Raw genomic sequence first — 16,228 nt, forward strand, 5'->3', positions numbered from 1 at the left:
ATAAACATTTGACGTAATACTTCGCTCACAGAAGTAAAAGGACCGTACAATTTACGTGATGAGATCTTGCAGAACGCATTAACTTTCGCTGAGTCACGTTCATGTTAAATTGCAGTGAAAGGCTTTTCCGTACCCCATATTCGACTGTTGTGTCGCTTAACCTTCCCACTTATGTGGCAGGTAACTTCATCGCTAAAAATGAGACGATCAGCCATTGTTTCATCCTCCATGCTTTCCAGCATAAACGTAAAGTAGTTCATACGTTTGCCGTAGTCTTCCTGTTTCAATTGCTGCACAAGTTGAATTCTGTACGGCTTCAGTTGCAGCCCGTGTCTGTTTGTGCCATTTGTAACTCCTTACTGCCTTCGTGGATTTCGTTCATACGTGCTGCGAATTCTTTTAACGTTTTCCGCTGAAACACGTGACCTTCCGCTACTTTTCCCTTTGCACAAACATCCCGTTTCTTCAAACATCCTATGCCATCTGCGTATGTTGTTCCCATTTGGAGGTTCTGTAACGCTGACGAAATCTTCTCAGCACTTACTTTATGCAAATCAATTAAGATATCCTAATTCTCTTGTTCCACTCGTTTAAGAGGTATTTAACTACACATTTGAGATAATTTTCCTGGAGATATAAATAAGATAGATACTAAGTATCATAGGTATATACTTTTCCCTCATAAACTACAAATAGAGCCATGAATAATTTCTGCTTATTTTACATTTAATTTTATAGATTTTTGTATCAGACGTCAGCCTTTTTAGTCATCTACTTCTCGTACCCAACGTTAGTAGATCTTCAAGTTACCACTCCACCTATGATTGATCTACCTGCTCTAACAATATGCAATAGAAATGGGTATGATTTCAACGTATTTTATTTTTTGTTTCACCTGTAATATGCAATAGAAATGGGTATGATTTCAAAGTAATTTATATTTTGATCTACCATTTTTCAACAAACTGCAATAAAAATGGGTATAATTTCAAAGTAATTTATTTTTCGATCTATGTGCTCTAACATTATGCGATGAACACGGGTATGATTTCAAAGTACTTTATATTTGATCAATCAGCTTTAACAAAATGCAATAAAAATAGGTATGATTTCAAATCACTTTATTTTTTAATCTATCTGCTCTAACAATATGAAATAGAAATAGGTATGATTTCAAATCACTTTATTTTTTAATCTATCTGCTCTAACAATATGAAATAGAAATGGGTAAGATTTCAAAATAATTCCTTTTTTGATCTATCTGCTCTAACAATACGAAATAGAAATGGTTATGATTTCAAATCACTTAATTTTTTTATCTATCTGCTCTAACAATACGAAATAGAAATGGGTATGATTTCAAATCACTTCATTTTTTGATCTACCTGCTCTAGCAATATGTGATAGAAATGGGTTTGATTTCAAATCACTTTATTTTTTTTATCTATCTGCTCTAACAATACGAAATAAAAATAGGTATGATTTCAAATCACTTTATTTTTTAATCTATCTGCTCTAACAATATGAAATAGAAATAGGTATGATTTCAAATCACTTTATTTTTTAATCTATCTGCTCTAACAATATGAAATAGAAATGGGTATGATTTCAAATCACTTTATTTTTTGATTTACCTGCTCTAAAAATATACATAAGGAATAGGTAAGATTTCAAAGTACTTTATTTTTTTTACCTATCTGCTCTAACAATATGCAATATAAATGGGTAAGATTTCAAAATAATTCCTTTTTTGATCTATCTGCTCTAACAATACGAAATAGAAATGGTTATGATTTCAAATCACTTTATTTTTTTATCTATCTGCTCTAACAATACGAAATAGAAATGGGTATGATTTCAAATCACTTCATTTTTTGATCTACCTGCTCTAGCAATATGTGATAGAAATGGGTTTGATTTCAAAGTACATTATTTTTTGATCTATGAACTCTAACAATATGCAATATAAATGGGTATGATTTCACAATACTTTACTTTTTAATCTATCTGCTCTAATAATATACAATAGAAATGGGTATGATTTAAAAATATTTTATTTTTAAGATGAACAATCAAAAAATAATTATGTTAAAAAGATAATCAGTGTAGGGTGATTCATGAGGATTTCTTCTCTAAACGCATATCGTATTCATATATTTCACGATTTTTGTCCACGATGAGTACGAATTAGGATTCATTAATATAGGCAGTATTTGAAACGAATATCATCAAGAACGTGCCATCACCTTCTCCTTGCTTGTAAAGGTGTGGTTTGCTTTCTTATCCTTCTACTATTTCGTTTGAAACTTCGTCATTTCTAGTTTTTAACCTGTTCTGTTTTCATCATTCATATGGCGTCGTTCTGATGCTGCGTATTTGAGTAATCAAAACAAGTCGACTTTTCATATTCAATTACTAAGTTCAAAAATAATTTTTACTTTTAAATATGCACAACTTATTAACCACAGTTTGTAACTTTCACTCATAACTTAGTGTTAATAAATATTATTCACTTATTACACACACTATCATTTATGGGTAATAACTACGAGTTATTAATTGCAGCTAATAATACTAATATTTTATTAGAATTGACAACAACAAATCATCATCTAGAGTTAATAAATGCTAATAATTAATAAAAAAAAATTTATTAATTAATTCTACACTCTGAATAACTTTATTATAATAATGGGACTTTCGTGTACAAGAAGTCTTAGAACTTTTTGTTACGAGTTTAACACTTGAAATATATTTGTCTATTAGTTATCACCAATTATTAATGAAAAAATCAGGAAAAAAACTTAATATTAAAATTAGTATTTTTCTTCTCTTTACTTATAAATTTCATTGTTGAAAAAAAAAATCGCTTGAATAGTTTCCAAAAAATAAGAATTTAAAAAAAATTTTAAAAAAAATTGAAAATAAATTTAGTAAATAGGTTAAATCAACCAGTGAAGGAACATTTCATATATATAGATTAAAAATAAGAATTTTAAAGTTTTTCTTTAGATTGATTGGTAACAATAGCTTACTGCCAAACAATAGGAAGTCATCTAGCAATGTTTTGGATTACTTGGTCACATAGACTTCTCTGGAAAATTTTTGAATTTGTTATTATCTCTGCAACACCTTGTTTCTTCGAAAAAATTATAAGTTGAGTGTTTGTTTTTATATGTTTGAAGTGGAATTAATTAATTAATTGCATGTAATAGTTTTATTTTTCCCACTGTGAAAAAGAGAATTCAAAATATAGTTATTGAAGTTGCGTTTTATTTTTTTAAGCACCATAGCAATGTAAAGTACTGAGATAAGGGGACGTTTATTCACTGGATCACCAAACGATGAGAAAGCAGTGAAGGAACAAGTGTTCCTTTACTGTTTTTTTTTCTAAGTTAATGAAAATAAAAGATAAACTTTAATTTTCTTGTACCTTTAGTGATGTTCCGCATCAAAAGTATGTTAAAAATACGAAAAACAACTTCTAACCAGTGAGGGAACAGGCATGTTCCTTTACTGGGCATGGATTTCCCAGTGAATGAACAGTATGTGTTAATATGTTTACCCTTTAAATTTCAATTCATGATTACAAAACAATGTTAAAATTTTTCAAGTATTTATATGTTATAATTTCAAGAACAAGCTTGTTTTTAAATATTTGTAGGGCTTATAAATTCATAAAGAGCATTAAAAAATAACCAAAATTAAGTGTTCCTTTACTGGGTGCTCATTCAATGGTAAGAGCTGTTCCTTCACTTGGTCTTCTTAATACTTGTTATTTGAACCTCCAAAACTTTAAAACAATATTATGTAAGTTCTCTAAATTTTTTTTACATAATTTGTAATTAGTAACAAATATGTTGACACAGTCATTTAACTAAAATTACGAATTTTGAAATTAATATGATTTTTTTTAAAAGGCAAGCGAAGCTTAAGTGTTCCTTCACTGGTTAGTTTACCTTACACTCTATAAATATGAAAATAAAAAAACGTGTGTTTCCAATTGTCAAGCTACATGCTTTTCTATATACTAAATTCCTCAAACAGAATTCGTTTTAGTAAATAAAAATAAATAAAAGAATAAATAAATGAAATCAAAATATAAAAATCAATGAATAGATCAAAATAAATGAATAAAATAAGTAATAAAAATTAAATAAATAAAAAATTATTGTAATTTCCTAGGTTTCAATAGTATTTTAAATTTCATTAATATTTTTTAATTACAAAAAGAAGCCTTATTTTATATCTTTGAAATCTTACTCTATATTTAAATCAAACAAAATCATAACAATCATATAATAATCATAACAAAATTAAAAATCCAGTTACTTTAAGAATGAGGATATTAAAAGAAAAAAGAAACCAAAAATATCTAAGTGAAAATAGTTGCCCTGAAATGAAAAATGAGACTAATTTTGAGTGATAGAAATAGAGTAGAAAAGTCAATAAAACAAGTACAACCTGATAGAAATGCAATTAAGGTAAAGAGTTTGCAAAGAAATTTGAAGGTTATTTAAAAAAAAAAATGTCAAAAGCACTGAAAACAAGGACCAAAACGAACGTCAAAGAAAATTAGTACTAAAACTTTTATAATATGAATTAGGCCAGCTGAAGAGTTGATGTTGAGAAAAATAAGATTTCGAAACCTGGAATTGTCCATATTTATTACCAATAAAAGAATGTGAAAATTTAAAATCTATTTTCATTATTCACCTAAAAGATTTTCCCAATAATTATTATTACAAACAGTGTAATAGAAATTGTAATTAATAAAATAGTTTTCATTAAATGCGCTGTGACATTTTGTAACATGATTAAAATAAATGAAACAAGATTCAAGGGCAATCAGGAGAGCTGAAGCGTCAGGAGTGGGTTGTCTTTACAGAATTTAAATTTTCGCCCAAGGTCCTAACAATGTGCAGTGTTTTAGAATTGTCGATCTCTTCATGACGAACATATTGATCGCATTCTTTTATTCTATATTTCAGAGGGCATTTGTTTTTCATAATCATCTTGATCATTCATGTGAACATAGATTATTTAGTGAATGATCTTATTTCTACCCAACCTCTGCGGAAAACGCATTCCGCCCTGATTTGCCTCCTTAGGCCGGCAGCGATCTCTTGGTTATCATGGTTTCTTTTCCATTTTTATTCCCACAAAATTTCCTTGAGCTATATTGTTTGCAACAGTGCCATTTCTTGTGTTTAATCACACCTGTTTCTGTTTTCGCCCATCACGTGGTGTCATTATGATGAGTGTCATGTTTCAACAGTTTGAAGTATATCGACCTTACTTCTCTTTCAGCTATGAAGAAAAGAGATTTTTTTTAAAAAAATTTCTAATACATTATAGTCTTTAATCGCAAATTCAGAGAGGAAAACATTTCCTATATTGACTGAATTTAAAATTTTCAGAAATGTAAGTTTTTTTTTAAAATAAATGTTGTTATTGACTTTAAAAAAAAAAAGGTGAAATATGAATTTTTAAATTTGATGTAATTTGTTTTAGACTCAAACGTACAAACTATTGTAAAATGAAACCAGAGAACTGCGAACCAGTCGAATACGCTGATTTTTTTTGTCAGCGGTATCCAGAAGCGTGTGAAAATGGTCGTATTAAAGGCAATTCTTATGTAAGTAGTGCTCTTTGAAACTGTTTCGTTAAACACTTATGTCAGTAATCAATTATCCATTACGCCTTTTCTCAGAAAGTTAAAATAACTAAGCTTTTCCTAGGGGCCAGTCACTGCCTTGGAAAATTATCAGAAACATAATGTGCTTCATAAATTTAATGTACCTCGAAATTAAATTTTAAGTTGAGAAACTACTTTTTTGCCATTCATTTCTTAACATTTTATTATAAAAGAGATAGGCAAACTTTTTAATTAAAATTTCTACTATTTTTGGCATAAACAAATCAAGAAACACATAATTAATGTAAACATAAAAAAATAAATAAAATTTAACCAAACAAATTGTGATCGCCGCAAGGCCATCACAGGTTACCCATTGGCATCGTTTTTATTCTTGCTTCAATTCTAACCTTTGGTCAATCAGTTTGGGACTCTCTTTAATTGTAATATTCCACTGAATTGCTATTCAAAACGATACAGTATGAACTGTAGATTAGAATTTCTGCCTTAGAGTCCCCATCTGATGTAGCTCACGTAGCCAGAAAAAGAACATTCTTACTGCTAGTACTCACTTCAGTTGTGATGAACTCTTGAGCATCAGTAGACAATTAATCAAATTTTCATTTTCGGACGTTGCCAAGTTAACTGTTAACCAATCAAAGCTTGTGCTTTGGTTAAAGCTTCTTTGTACGCTTACTTTCTTCATAAAGTCTTCTTTTTTGCTCTGAATTTTAAAAAAAAACGGTTCTGAAGTGAGGGAAGAAGTTTTCCCTTTCACAAACATACACAAAACAGAGCTTGTTAATTGAACCGGTTGAGTCCAAATCCTTGCTTGCTGAGATCACTTTACTTATGAGGGTAACATAAACATTCAAACATAAACATTCAAACATAAACAGTTAAGAGAGTCTCCCCAGCTGTGCGTAGGCTGCCATCGATGCAAAAAAATGAATCAAAGTGGTATTAATATATGCCTTAGGACTGACCGTACCACTGACCGTATACATTATCGAATGCTTTTGACTTGATTGTTTATCAACAAATAAAATTGCTGTACTTGAAATTAGAACGCTACAAAAACTATACTTATTTTCCCTTTTTTAGAACTTTTTTTTTCCATTTATTTTCTGGATTTTGCTAGTAATATTTACAAACGACACTAGTAATTACCAATTATCGATAAATACTTTGAAAATTATTATATAAGGGTGGTATATAAAGAGCACCACATATTTTAAAATGCAATCTTGTGGTTTTTTTAAAATTTTAAGTTAAACTGTAGTATTTTTATGATTTTTATGATTTTAATTGTTACTCTTAAAAATCTCACAGCGTGCCGAACCACAATATTGTTCAAACTCGTTGCTATCTTAATACGGCACTAAGTTGAATAACATTAGAGAGATTTTGCATAACGTTTGTTTGGCATTAACCGTGACGACAACCTTGCGTTCTCTTCCTCAGCGATGCTTTAATTTGTAAGGAAATATTTGCGCATGAGCTGTGAAGCTCAAGAATGTTAGAGTTGGAGACAGCCGTAATGCTATACAAATTATCTATGTTATCGAACTTTTTGAACTTGATTACATGATGCAACTTGAGTGGTTTAACACCTTATTGAGGTTGCATCAAAGTTGCAAAGTATTAATTATAGTTAAGGGTTCTGACATTAGGGTTTAATGTTAAACCATATTTCCTTTGAGAGAAATAGTTTGGACAGCGATGGAAGCTTTGTGATAAGTGCATATCATACGTTAATATTGATGATTATTACATTTGAATTTCCTTTCCAGTTTCCGACGCTTGAAGCTCAGTCTGAGGAAGTGACGGCCACACAAGATATGATACAAAAGGCAGGACATACATCGTATCCTCTCATATCTTCGTGCCATTTTGAAGGACTGAATCGCACGCATGACTTTTGCAAGTACGTTTTTCAGTAATAAATATCACTATTTATCCGAGCAACTAATTTGTGATTTGTGGTGGCTGGGTGGCGCAGTTAGTTTGTCGTCGGCCTTCTGAGCCTAAGTCTGCGGGTTCGATCCCCGGCCCAGACATGATTATGCGGCATGTAAAAGATCCCTGGAGTGCCTTATTGGCTCTCGGCATTTCCGGCAAATTACATTCCTAGTGCACTTTAGCATCCAAATAGAGTTTCGGTGCTGCCATCTAGTGTGGCAGAAACTAGACGTTCAAATTAACATGGCCAACGGTATCTCACCCATTGTGGTCGTTCTGAAAGAGTGGATACCACTTCTGGAGAACACACTAGGTCTGCTCATCGGGAATACTGATTGTGCAGCTCATTGGAAATAAAATTAAAAAAAATTATGATTTGTATGTCATGTGAATTTACCATTCGCACTCCGCCAATTGATTAAAAAAATGTATAATGTCCAGAAAAAAACAAAAGCACTCAAAAAACAATAACATTTGATCTAACGATTAGATTTTCATGTGTTAGGAGTGAATCTTAAATGTGAGGGTGAGGGTGACCTCCAATATGCTAAATTGGAGGTAAATAGGCTAAATTGGAAGTCCAATATGCTGAATTGGTGCAGACGATATTTTAAGTTACGAAATAAGACACAAAATTGAATTTTCTTTGAGAAAACATACTTTTTTTCGATGGGTTTTGATTTCTGACCCCCGAAATATAAGGGGGGTCACAATCCGGGAAATATGGTTGCAAGAGTTTGGTCAGGAGAGCAGTAAAAAAATCTGACTCATTAATGATCTTTTTACTTTTTGCGCCTTTCATATTTCGAGAACTTTTTAAGTGAATTGAAAGAATTTTACTCACATTTTTTAAAAATTCCTTTGTCCAAAGATAATTTCACGTAAAAATTTCTTTTAAATAATTATTTATTATTTTTTGCTTATTTATTTAATAATAGTCGAAAATTCGCATTCAAATCTTTACATCTTTTTACAGTTTTTATAAAAACTTCTGAATCTGTAATTTCAGAAATACAACGTTTAAAAGTTTCGTCTTTCAAGACCTGTATGGCAGAATGAAGAAATGCTACATAATTAATGCCTTGTGGCAGGAAGCTCGCCTAAATCTACCCCAAGTACCAACAAGAGCAGGTATGATATTATTAAAATTTTACACCTATAAAAATTTAAATAAGTTCCTCTATTCTTCAATGTAAACTATTTCCTTTATTGTAAACTGCTATTTCTCCATATACTATAAATAAGATAATTAGCCTCTAAGACTTTCGTACATTATTACTGGGCAGAAAAATCACGAAATAGTTAGCTGATATCATTAATAAAAGTCGACGCCTGGTGGCTGAGCGGTAGCACTTCGCGCTGTCGTGCCACAGGTCTCTGATTCGTGGGTCGATAAAATGAGTACCAAGCTAAACACTTGGGGTTCCACATTGGGTTGACTACCCAACCGGAACATCTGATCTTGCACCTCAGAGCCCAAAGGTCAAGAAAACTGAGATGGGCACAGTAAGCCTTGGTCCTCTATGGGCTGTCGCGCCATTGAATTTAGATTCGTCAATAAAAGTCACGTTGGTATTGATCAGTTAAGGGAGAAAAAAATTTTTTGCATGAGATTTTTATTTAATAGATCTTAAATACTTTTGTATCTCTGATTTCAAATCTGCAATCGGTTTTTCCCTCCAAGCGGCAGATTTGTTTAAAAATTACAATTTTGTGTATTTCTTTTATCTAAATGTACAAGTTTATAAAACGTTATATATAACAGGGGTCGCGTTAATGTAGGGGAGTTAAATGCACATCACTATACTCCGTTTCACCTGAAGCTGGCTCTGGAGAGAAAGGCAGGTAGACCGTATTGCAGCCGTTATCATGGTAACTGGGTTGTTCTAAGATAGTTGGGAGCATGAGGTGGCAAGGAAAAAAAAGAAAAAGAAGTGGCTAATATGGTTCATTGTAGACCTCGCCCAAAGTTAAGCTGTCAAGATAAGGATAATTGCTTTCAGGTGCGTTAAAAAGCCCCCCTAGAACGGGCTTGGCTTAATACTCCCTTGGCATGATAGAGTTTATTTCTCTTGGCGCTTTTCTTATAACAAGGTTACTATTTCTCCTGGTATGAAGAAGGATTTTTCCTGTCCGCAAGTGTGTAATCGAAGTCTTAGTCATGAGAGGGAAAAGTCTTAGCTATCAGAGGGAAAATTTTCTAAGAATGAAAGAAGCTTGACCTTGACTTACCACCATTTCATGAATAGCTTATCTTATCTAGCGAAGTGAAATAGATTTATGTAGTGTTTCTGAAATTTTAAATAAACTATAAAATTTCAATTATCAGAACATTTTTTTCTAAGCATTGGAAGTCGTTATTAACAATCGCATTAAATAAATATTTGAAATCTTTAAGAATTTTTTTAATTTTAGTTCAAATCTAATTTTTCATTGAGTACAATTATTACGTCAATTAAATTTAATGAAATCGATCATAATGTTATTACTATTATGATTAATAATTTTAAACCATAAAATTTATCGTCTGTATGAATGAGGTTTGAAAATGCAACACATATAAGAATTTAATATAATATAGTAACTGCACCGTAAAAACATAATTGGGTATACTATAGCCTACGTCACAGGTTGTGTTATTCCTACTAAATTTAACCCATGAACGGCATTTTCTGCGAGCCTAACTTCAAGCCCCAAATAAACAAACGAAGTGTTTGATCGTTTAAATAGCTGCTCGCCAGATTTTATTGCATTATAAAGAAAAGTAATTGATATTCGATTTTTGATTAATAACTGATTTATGTGGATAGTGGCATTTATGTGGATAGTGGCATAGAATTTAGCATTGCGTCATGGTAAATCTTATTCTTACTAAGTGGAAGTAGTTGTGTTTTTTTTATATTATACCCAATTAGAAATAATAATTTTTTTTCAAGATTTTATGGGATAATGATTGAAATTATTTCTATGTATTGATATTCAAGCCGTGATACAGACTTGCGAACTAAAGAACTAAATTAAATTCATGTTCAGTACTTAGGAATCATGTCAGAACTGAGAAATCATTCAATAGTCTTTAATGGTATTAACAAAATATTTTCACTACAATTTTATTTATTATTATTAAGCACAACATTGTTAAATGCGGTTTTATAATTCACTCTTTTTTTTTCCACAAACACAAAGTTTTTTTCTTACTTTTTCAAAAATCTTGATCCTGAAGATTTTCTTTTTAAAACTTAATTGTTCTTTTTCGCAAATAAATTTTTCGACAATTTATTAGCTTTCAGAAAAATCACCTTTAAAATAAATTAAATATAGTTAGTTGGTTTTTGTCATACGAAATGAAGGAATGTAAATCAATTTGATCAATCCAAAAAATTTTTAAAATTGAAATGAAATTATATTTTATACAAAAAGAAAAAAAAATGTACAGAACACTTTTTTTACACATAGAATATCCCAATAAACAACGCCTGTAAACTACATTTTTAAAATTCTTTTAAAAGTAAAGTTGAACTTTTAGTTTTTATTAGATGTCACAAAATAACGTTGAATCATGGAAAAATCTACTAAAAACTAGACCAATAATTTATGAGGTAGGAGACATTGAAAAAAGTTTGAATAGCAGAATTAAAAGAAAGTAGTTTAAATCCAATTATAATTATTTCTCAAGAAATACTTTAGTCGTGTTTAGGTCATGAAATTTCTTATACTTAAAAAAATGTTTCAAAGCTTTCAAAGAACAGCAATGAATTACAAACGAAAACAAGTATTTTTGAGCACCCTATGCCAAAAAATAAAGCAATTAATTTGAATGAAAGATTAAAAAAAGATTGATGATGGATAGATGAAGTAAAAGATTTTGCATTGATTACTTTTGTTGTTGTTTGCAAACCCCTCCATACTTAAAATTTTAATAAAATAGTAATTTTTTTCTTGCATCTTTTTGGGCTATAACTCTGTAGATAATCAACGACATTTTCGGAACTATTTTCAATTACTATTGAAATTGCTATTTTAAAGTTTATATAAAAAATTGTTCACAATTTCTCAAGATATGAGCTTTTAAAATAGTTTCTTCACTCTATGCATGTGCGGAATAATTTTAGAAATGTTTTTAGAAATGTAACATTTTCATCCATTTATAATTTTTATATATTTATTATATATTAAACAGGTGATTAAGAATTTAATGCATTCTTTAAAAAGTAATGAAAATCACGTCTCCACTCCAAACTAATCATCATGTAGATTAGGGAAAAGATATACCATGTGATTGCTATTTTATCAAGGAAGCCAACTCAGAAGACAAGGAAACCCTTAATTTCAGAACTAATTTTTGTGTGAAAGGCCTTTAAGAACTGAGTTTGCGTTACTTGAGTGATAATTTTATTGATATTATACTACTAATTCTATTAATATTATTTTGTTAATTTTTCATGTGTACTATAAGAAAATGTACAATTGTAAAGTTCAATTTTTTTAAAATTTGTCTACCATATTAAATTTAATGACAAATAAATAAATACCAAGGTGGCCCTTGGACGACTAAATTTTTATTGCTAAATTAAACCCTACGAATGACTTAAGTATCTCTAAAGTTATAAAATAATCTTCTTAGTATTTCTTGAGAAATTAATGAAAATGTCAAAATCTGAAAGTTTCTCGCCCATCATTGTAGGGCAGTATGTATTATTGTTACTCAATAGTTGTATTCTCTGTTAAATAATTACTCTCACAAACATGTGGAAGTAGAGCGTCTATCAATAATCCACAGTAAATCATTCCTATCTGTGAGAATATTTTAAAGTCACACCAAATTAATTTTGATAGACTATAATCAAACGATCACTGACAAAGAGTCCATCCTAAAGGTTTAAAAGACCTCAAAAATTAATAATTTCTGAATTTTTTTTTTTTTTTAATTTAACTTTTATCTATTGAGAGATATTTAGAGATTATTCTAGTGCACAAAATATTCTAATGCGCAAAATATTCGTAAAGGTTCGTGAGCATTAAAAATAGTCTTAAATGTATGCACAAACTGTAATTTGTTTCAATTTTTGAATTTTTATCTGATTGACTTGTATAATCAATAATTTGAAGAATATGTAAACTACTATTAATTCCATTTCACATAGGATCAATATTTTTTTTTCCCTTTAAGTTTAGAATATTTGGTAAATTTGGCTTGACGACTTTCATTGTACGATTAAAAAAATAATGGCCTATCGGGGAATACTCATGGGTTTCGCTGTTGTTGTTCATTTACGTCGCACTAGAGCTGCACAATGGGCTACATCTTTTTTTCAGTTCATTGTAAAAACTTTTTCTTACAATTTTACCCTTATCAGGAGCATGGGTATGCTGAGCTTTATGACTTACTGTATGATCATTTTCTAGAATTGAGGAAGCTTTACAATCATCTGAAATACACTTGTAATAGATTTTCGTTCTGTGTTTCATCCTTATTCTAAATAAAACCAATTTACCACCTCGAATTGATTCGACATACTCAAACTGAGCCATTTTGTTTGCATGTAAATCTTGGAGCCTACCTTAAATAGTTATAAAGATAGTGGTGTTATCTCTTCCCTCTTTTACAAACAAAACTGGAAATTCAACTCCTTATCAACCCATACCCAATATAACAGGTCCTCATAAAAGAAAATTTTTTTGTTTTGTTAATTTTTAATACTTTTTATTCCTGTACTGATTCACTCTTACTCTTTCACTTATTTTACACTACAACATTTTAAATCGTTAATTTTTTAACTGGAATTTTTAAATTTTTCTCATTATTTTAGAATAATTTAAGTCAAAATAAGTGAAAATATTATATTTAGCATTTTATAATTTATGATTGCGAAGTACAAAATGAAACACCGTTGTTTTTCCTGCACTAAAATTTTCTAAACATGACGCTTCCAACCAATCTTCAAATGTGCACTTATTTAGAGTTAAATTAAGAAAAACAATTATTCATTATTGAAATTACAAAATTAATTATTGATGTACTTTTGAGTAAGAATTATTGATACAATTTTATAAAAAAAACTTTCGAATAACGCTTTTAAAAAAATGCACAAGTTTTTTCCTGATAATCTAAACAAATTTTTAGTAACTATTCGAGTATTTTTTAAAGTTAAAAAATACCTAAATATATTTTTGCTTATAATTAGAGTGTCAGGAAAAAAAAAAAATTTAAAACGGACACCACTCTCCAATCTACGTCAAAAGATTATTAATATGCTACCTTTGTAATTTTTCGCCTACACTTTACGACGACGACAAATGAATCAACAGCAACAAAAGCATTCATTAAAAAAAAAAAAAAAATTGAAAGCATTACTTTATGAAACTGAAGTGCCACTATTAGCTCTTTTTTTATTAATTTGTAAAAAAAAAAATTTAATCGAGTCTTTTAATGTTTATGAGTTTTTTGAATATTACATAGTAAGAAAATTTTAATCATAAAGCATCTTTTATGGTAATATCATGTTACTATTCATAAAGCACCTTTTTATGAACGGTAGCATCTTCACTTGAATTCCATAAATAACTATCATTGTGGCATACTGATTATTTTTTACTATCATTTTGAGGTTTCAAAAAAAATAAAATAAAAAAGCAAATGCTACAGTTTGATTATTCCCAGCATTTTCAATCGGATAATGCAATGCAGTATGCCCTTCAAATTTAAGTATAAAAAATGCACGAAGACACACGATATGTATAGATAATCTTCAAAAAGTTAGCATCGGAGTACCTCCCCCCCTTGTCATTTGAATGGTACCCATAAAAAAACACTCGGAAATGTCGTGTAATGTTTTAACTCAAATCCCTAAAAATCCCTTGCGCATCCGAAAAATTTCGCAAGTTTCACTCTCCCACTAAAGGAAGAATTAATCAACTATGTCTCTCAAAACGGAGGGAAATCGGTTTTCCATTTGAGACCCTTTATCGTCATTGGCATCATAAAGATTTGGCGAGTAATCTTCTACGGGAACAGGTGCGGTTTTTCAATAGAGCTCCTCCGCCCACCTCATCAATCATTCAGGTAGGGGAGAAACTTTTAGGCGAGATCTATAAGACAGCGCTAATATTGGCGTTAAAGAAAACGAAGTGACGATTTCTTTTTTCTTTTTTTTTTACCAAGAATCTTACTAAAATTTAGAACAAAATACAGAAGAGAACAAGACAAGATCAAGAACGCTCCTCTATTGTAAACTGTTTCGGAAGAGATGAAAATAAATAAGCGCGTGGTAACATTTCCGGACAGAGGTTTCTATGTAGTTTTAATCCTGATGATGTGCCCTAACTTCCCTGGAAGATAAAATTTTTAAATTTGTACATTTAGAGAAAAACATACACTAAAAATGTCCTTTTTAAAGAAATCTGTAGCTTTAGGAGCAAAACCAATTTCATATTTGAAATCCCTACGCCTGAATTAGGCAAGATTTATGTAAATGCAACAAAAAATTTGTTTCCCAGTGTTATTTATAGATTCATTGTTTAACGGTATTACCTGCAGTAATTGTTTTATATCCATTCTCGACGCTATTCTCTTCTATTATTAAGATTTTGATTATTTTTCAAAATTAAATTCTTAAGACTAAAAGCGTTGTTGCTTGCGTTATAAAGCAACTTTTACCGTACAGTGAAATATTTCATGATAAACAACTTTATTTACCGTTCTACAATCATTAAAATGTAAAGTCATACTATTTACTATTTAAGTTATACTATTAGTTATATTTATTTTTATAATTAATTTTATGTAGAACTGCGACCAGTTAATTATTACAAATGAAACGAATACAGATAAATATTTAAAACTTCAAAATAATATTGAAAATCTACTTTCTGCACCATTGCAAAATATTCTTAAGTGCGAAATTAAAAAAGTAATTAAAAAAGAATTTTAAAAAAATTGTGGATGAAGTTGAAAAGTTAGAGGTTTCAATTTTATTCTAAAATAATCCAGAAATTAACTCAGGATGCCAAATTTGTGTCAATTTTTGTACATGACAATCGTCGTATTTTCCCTCAAAACAGCTCTCTGATTTATCCTTATTATTTTCCTTAACCTTTCATTCCGTATCCAGGGTGACAAAACAGATATCTTTCTTCGTAAGAGATTTATTTTACTTTGTTTCATTTTCAGTCCTTAAGATGGTAATAGACTTGGAGCCGGATGAATATTTCAGAATTGATGAGACGGTGACTGGTCAAGTAGCCATTCACTCTCCTTGGAATATCCTCAACCCTTTCAGCGAAGGATTCTTACTGAAGCCAAGAAAAACATACGTCATACATCTCAAAGAGGCAATTATTTGATATTTATTTAAATTTATTTATTAAATTCATTCATTAAATTTACTCCACAATGAACTTTTGTCTTATTTTGATTGTTTATTTGAATTTGAGAAAAATCTTTTAATAACTAGATTCCCTTATATTAAGTAGTGAAATTTTTTACTGTGTTGCCATCTGGAACTTTATTTAAAATCTAGCAGGTGATACCAGCTTTTCTCGAGTAATATACTTAAATAGCGTGGAATTTTAAATCACACGCAATATTTTATTTCTTACTTTTTTGTGCAAATCTATAGAAAAGTTGCT

At 30.0% G+C, this 16,228-nt stretch overlaps 1 protein-coding gene across 3 annotated transcripts in view; it reads left to right on the plus strand.

Annotated features, from left to right (window-relative positions):
- The window catches only part of LOC107437741 (acid-sensing ion channel 4-like), a 42,173-nt gene that overhangs the window by 10,858 nt on the left and 15,087 nt on the right, over window positions 1–16,228 (plus strand). For all 3 annotated transcript variants that reach the window (XM_087152067.1, XM_071186868.2, XM_043038707.3), the window contains 5 exons: window positions 739–861; window positions 5,515–5,638; window positions 7,432–7,565; window positions 8,610–8,731; window positions 15,771–15,931. In XM_087152067.1, the coding sequence (XP_087008193.1) occupies window positions 739–861; window positions 5,515–5,638; window positions 7,432–7,565; window positions 8,610–8,731; window positions 15,771–15,931 (664 nt within the window). The remainder of the gene's footprint in view (window positions 1–738; window positions 862–5,514; window positions 5,639–7,431; window positions 7,566–8,609; window positions 8,732–15,770; window positions 15,932–16,228) is intronic.

This window comes from Parasteatoda tepidariorum, chromosome 9 (genome assembly GCF_982258835.1).
Source record: "Parasteatoda tepidariorum strain Cologne lab strain chromosome 9, Ptep-v5.0, whole genome shotgun sequence".
NCBI lineage: Eukaryota > Metazoa > Arthropoda > Arachnida > Araneae > Theridiidae > Parasteatoda > Parasteatoda tepidariorum.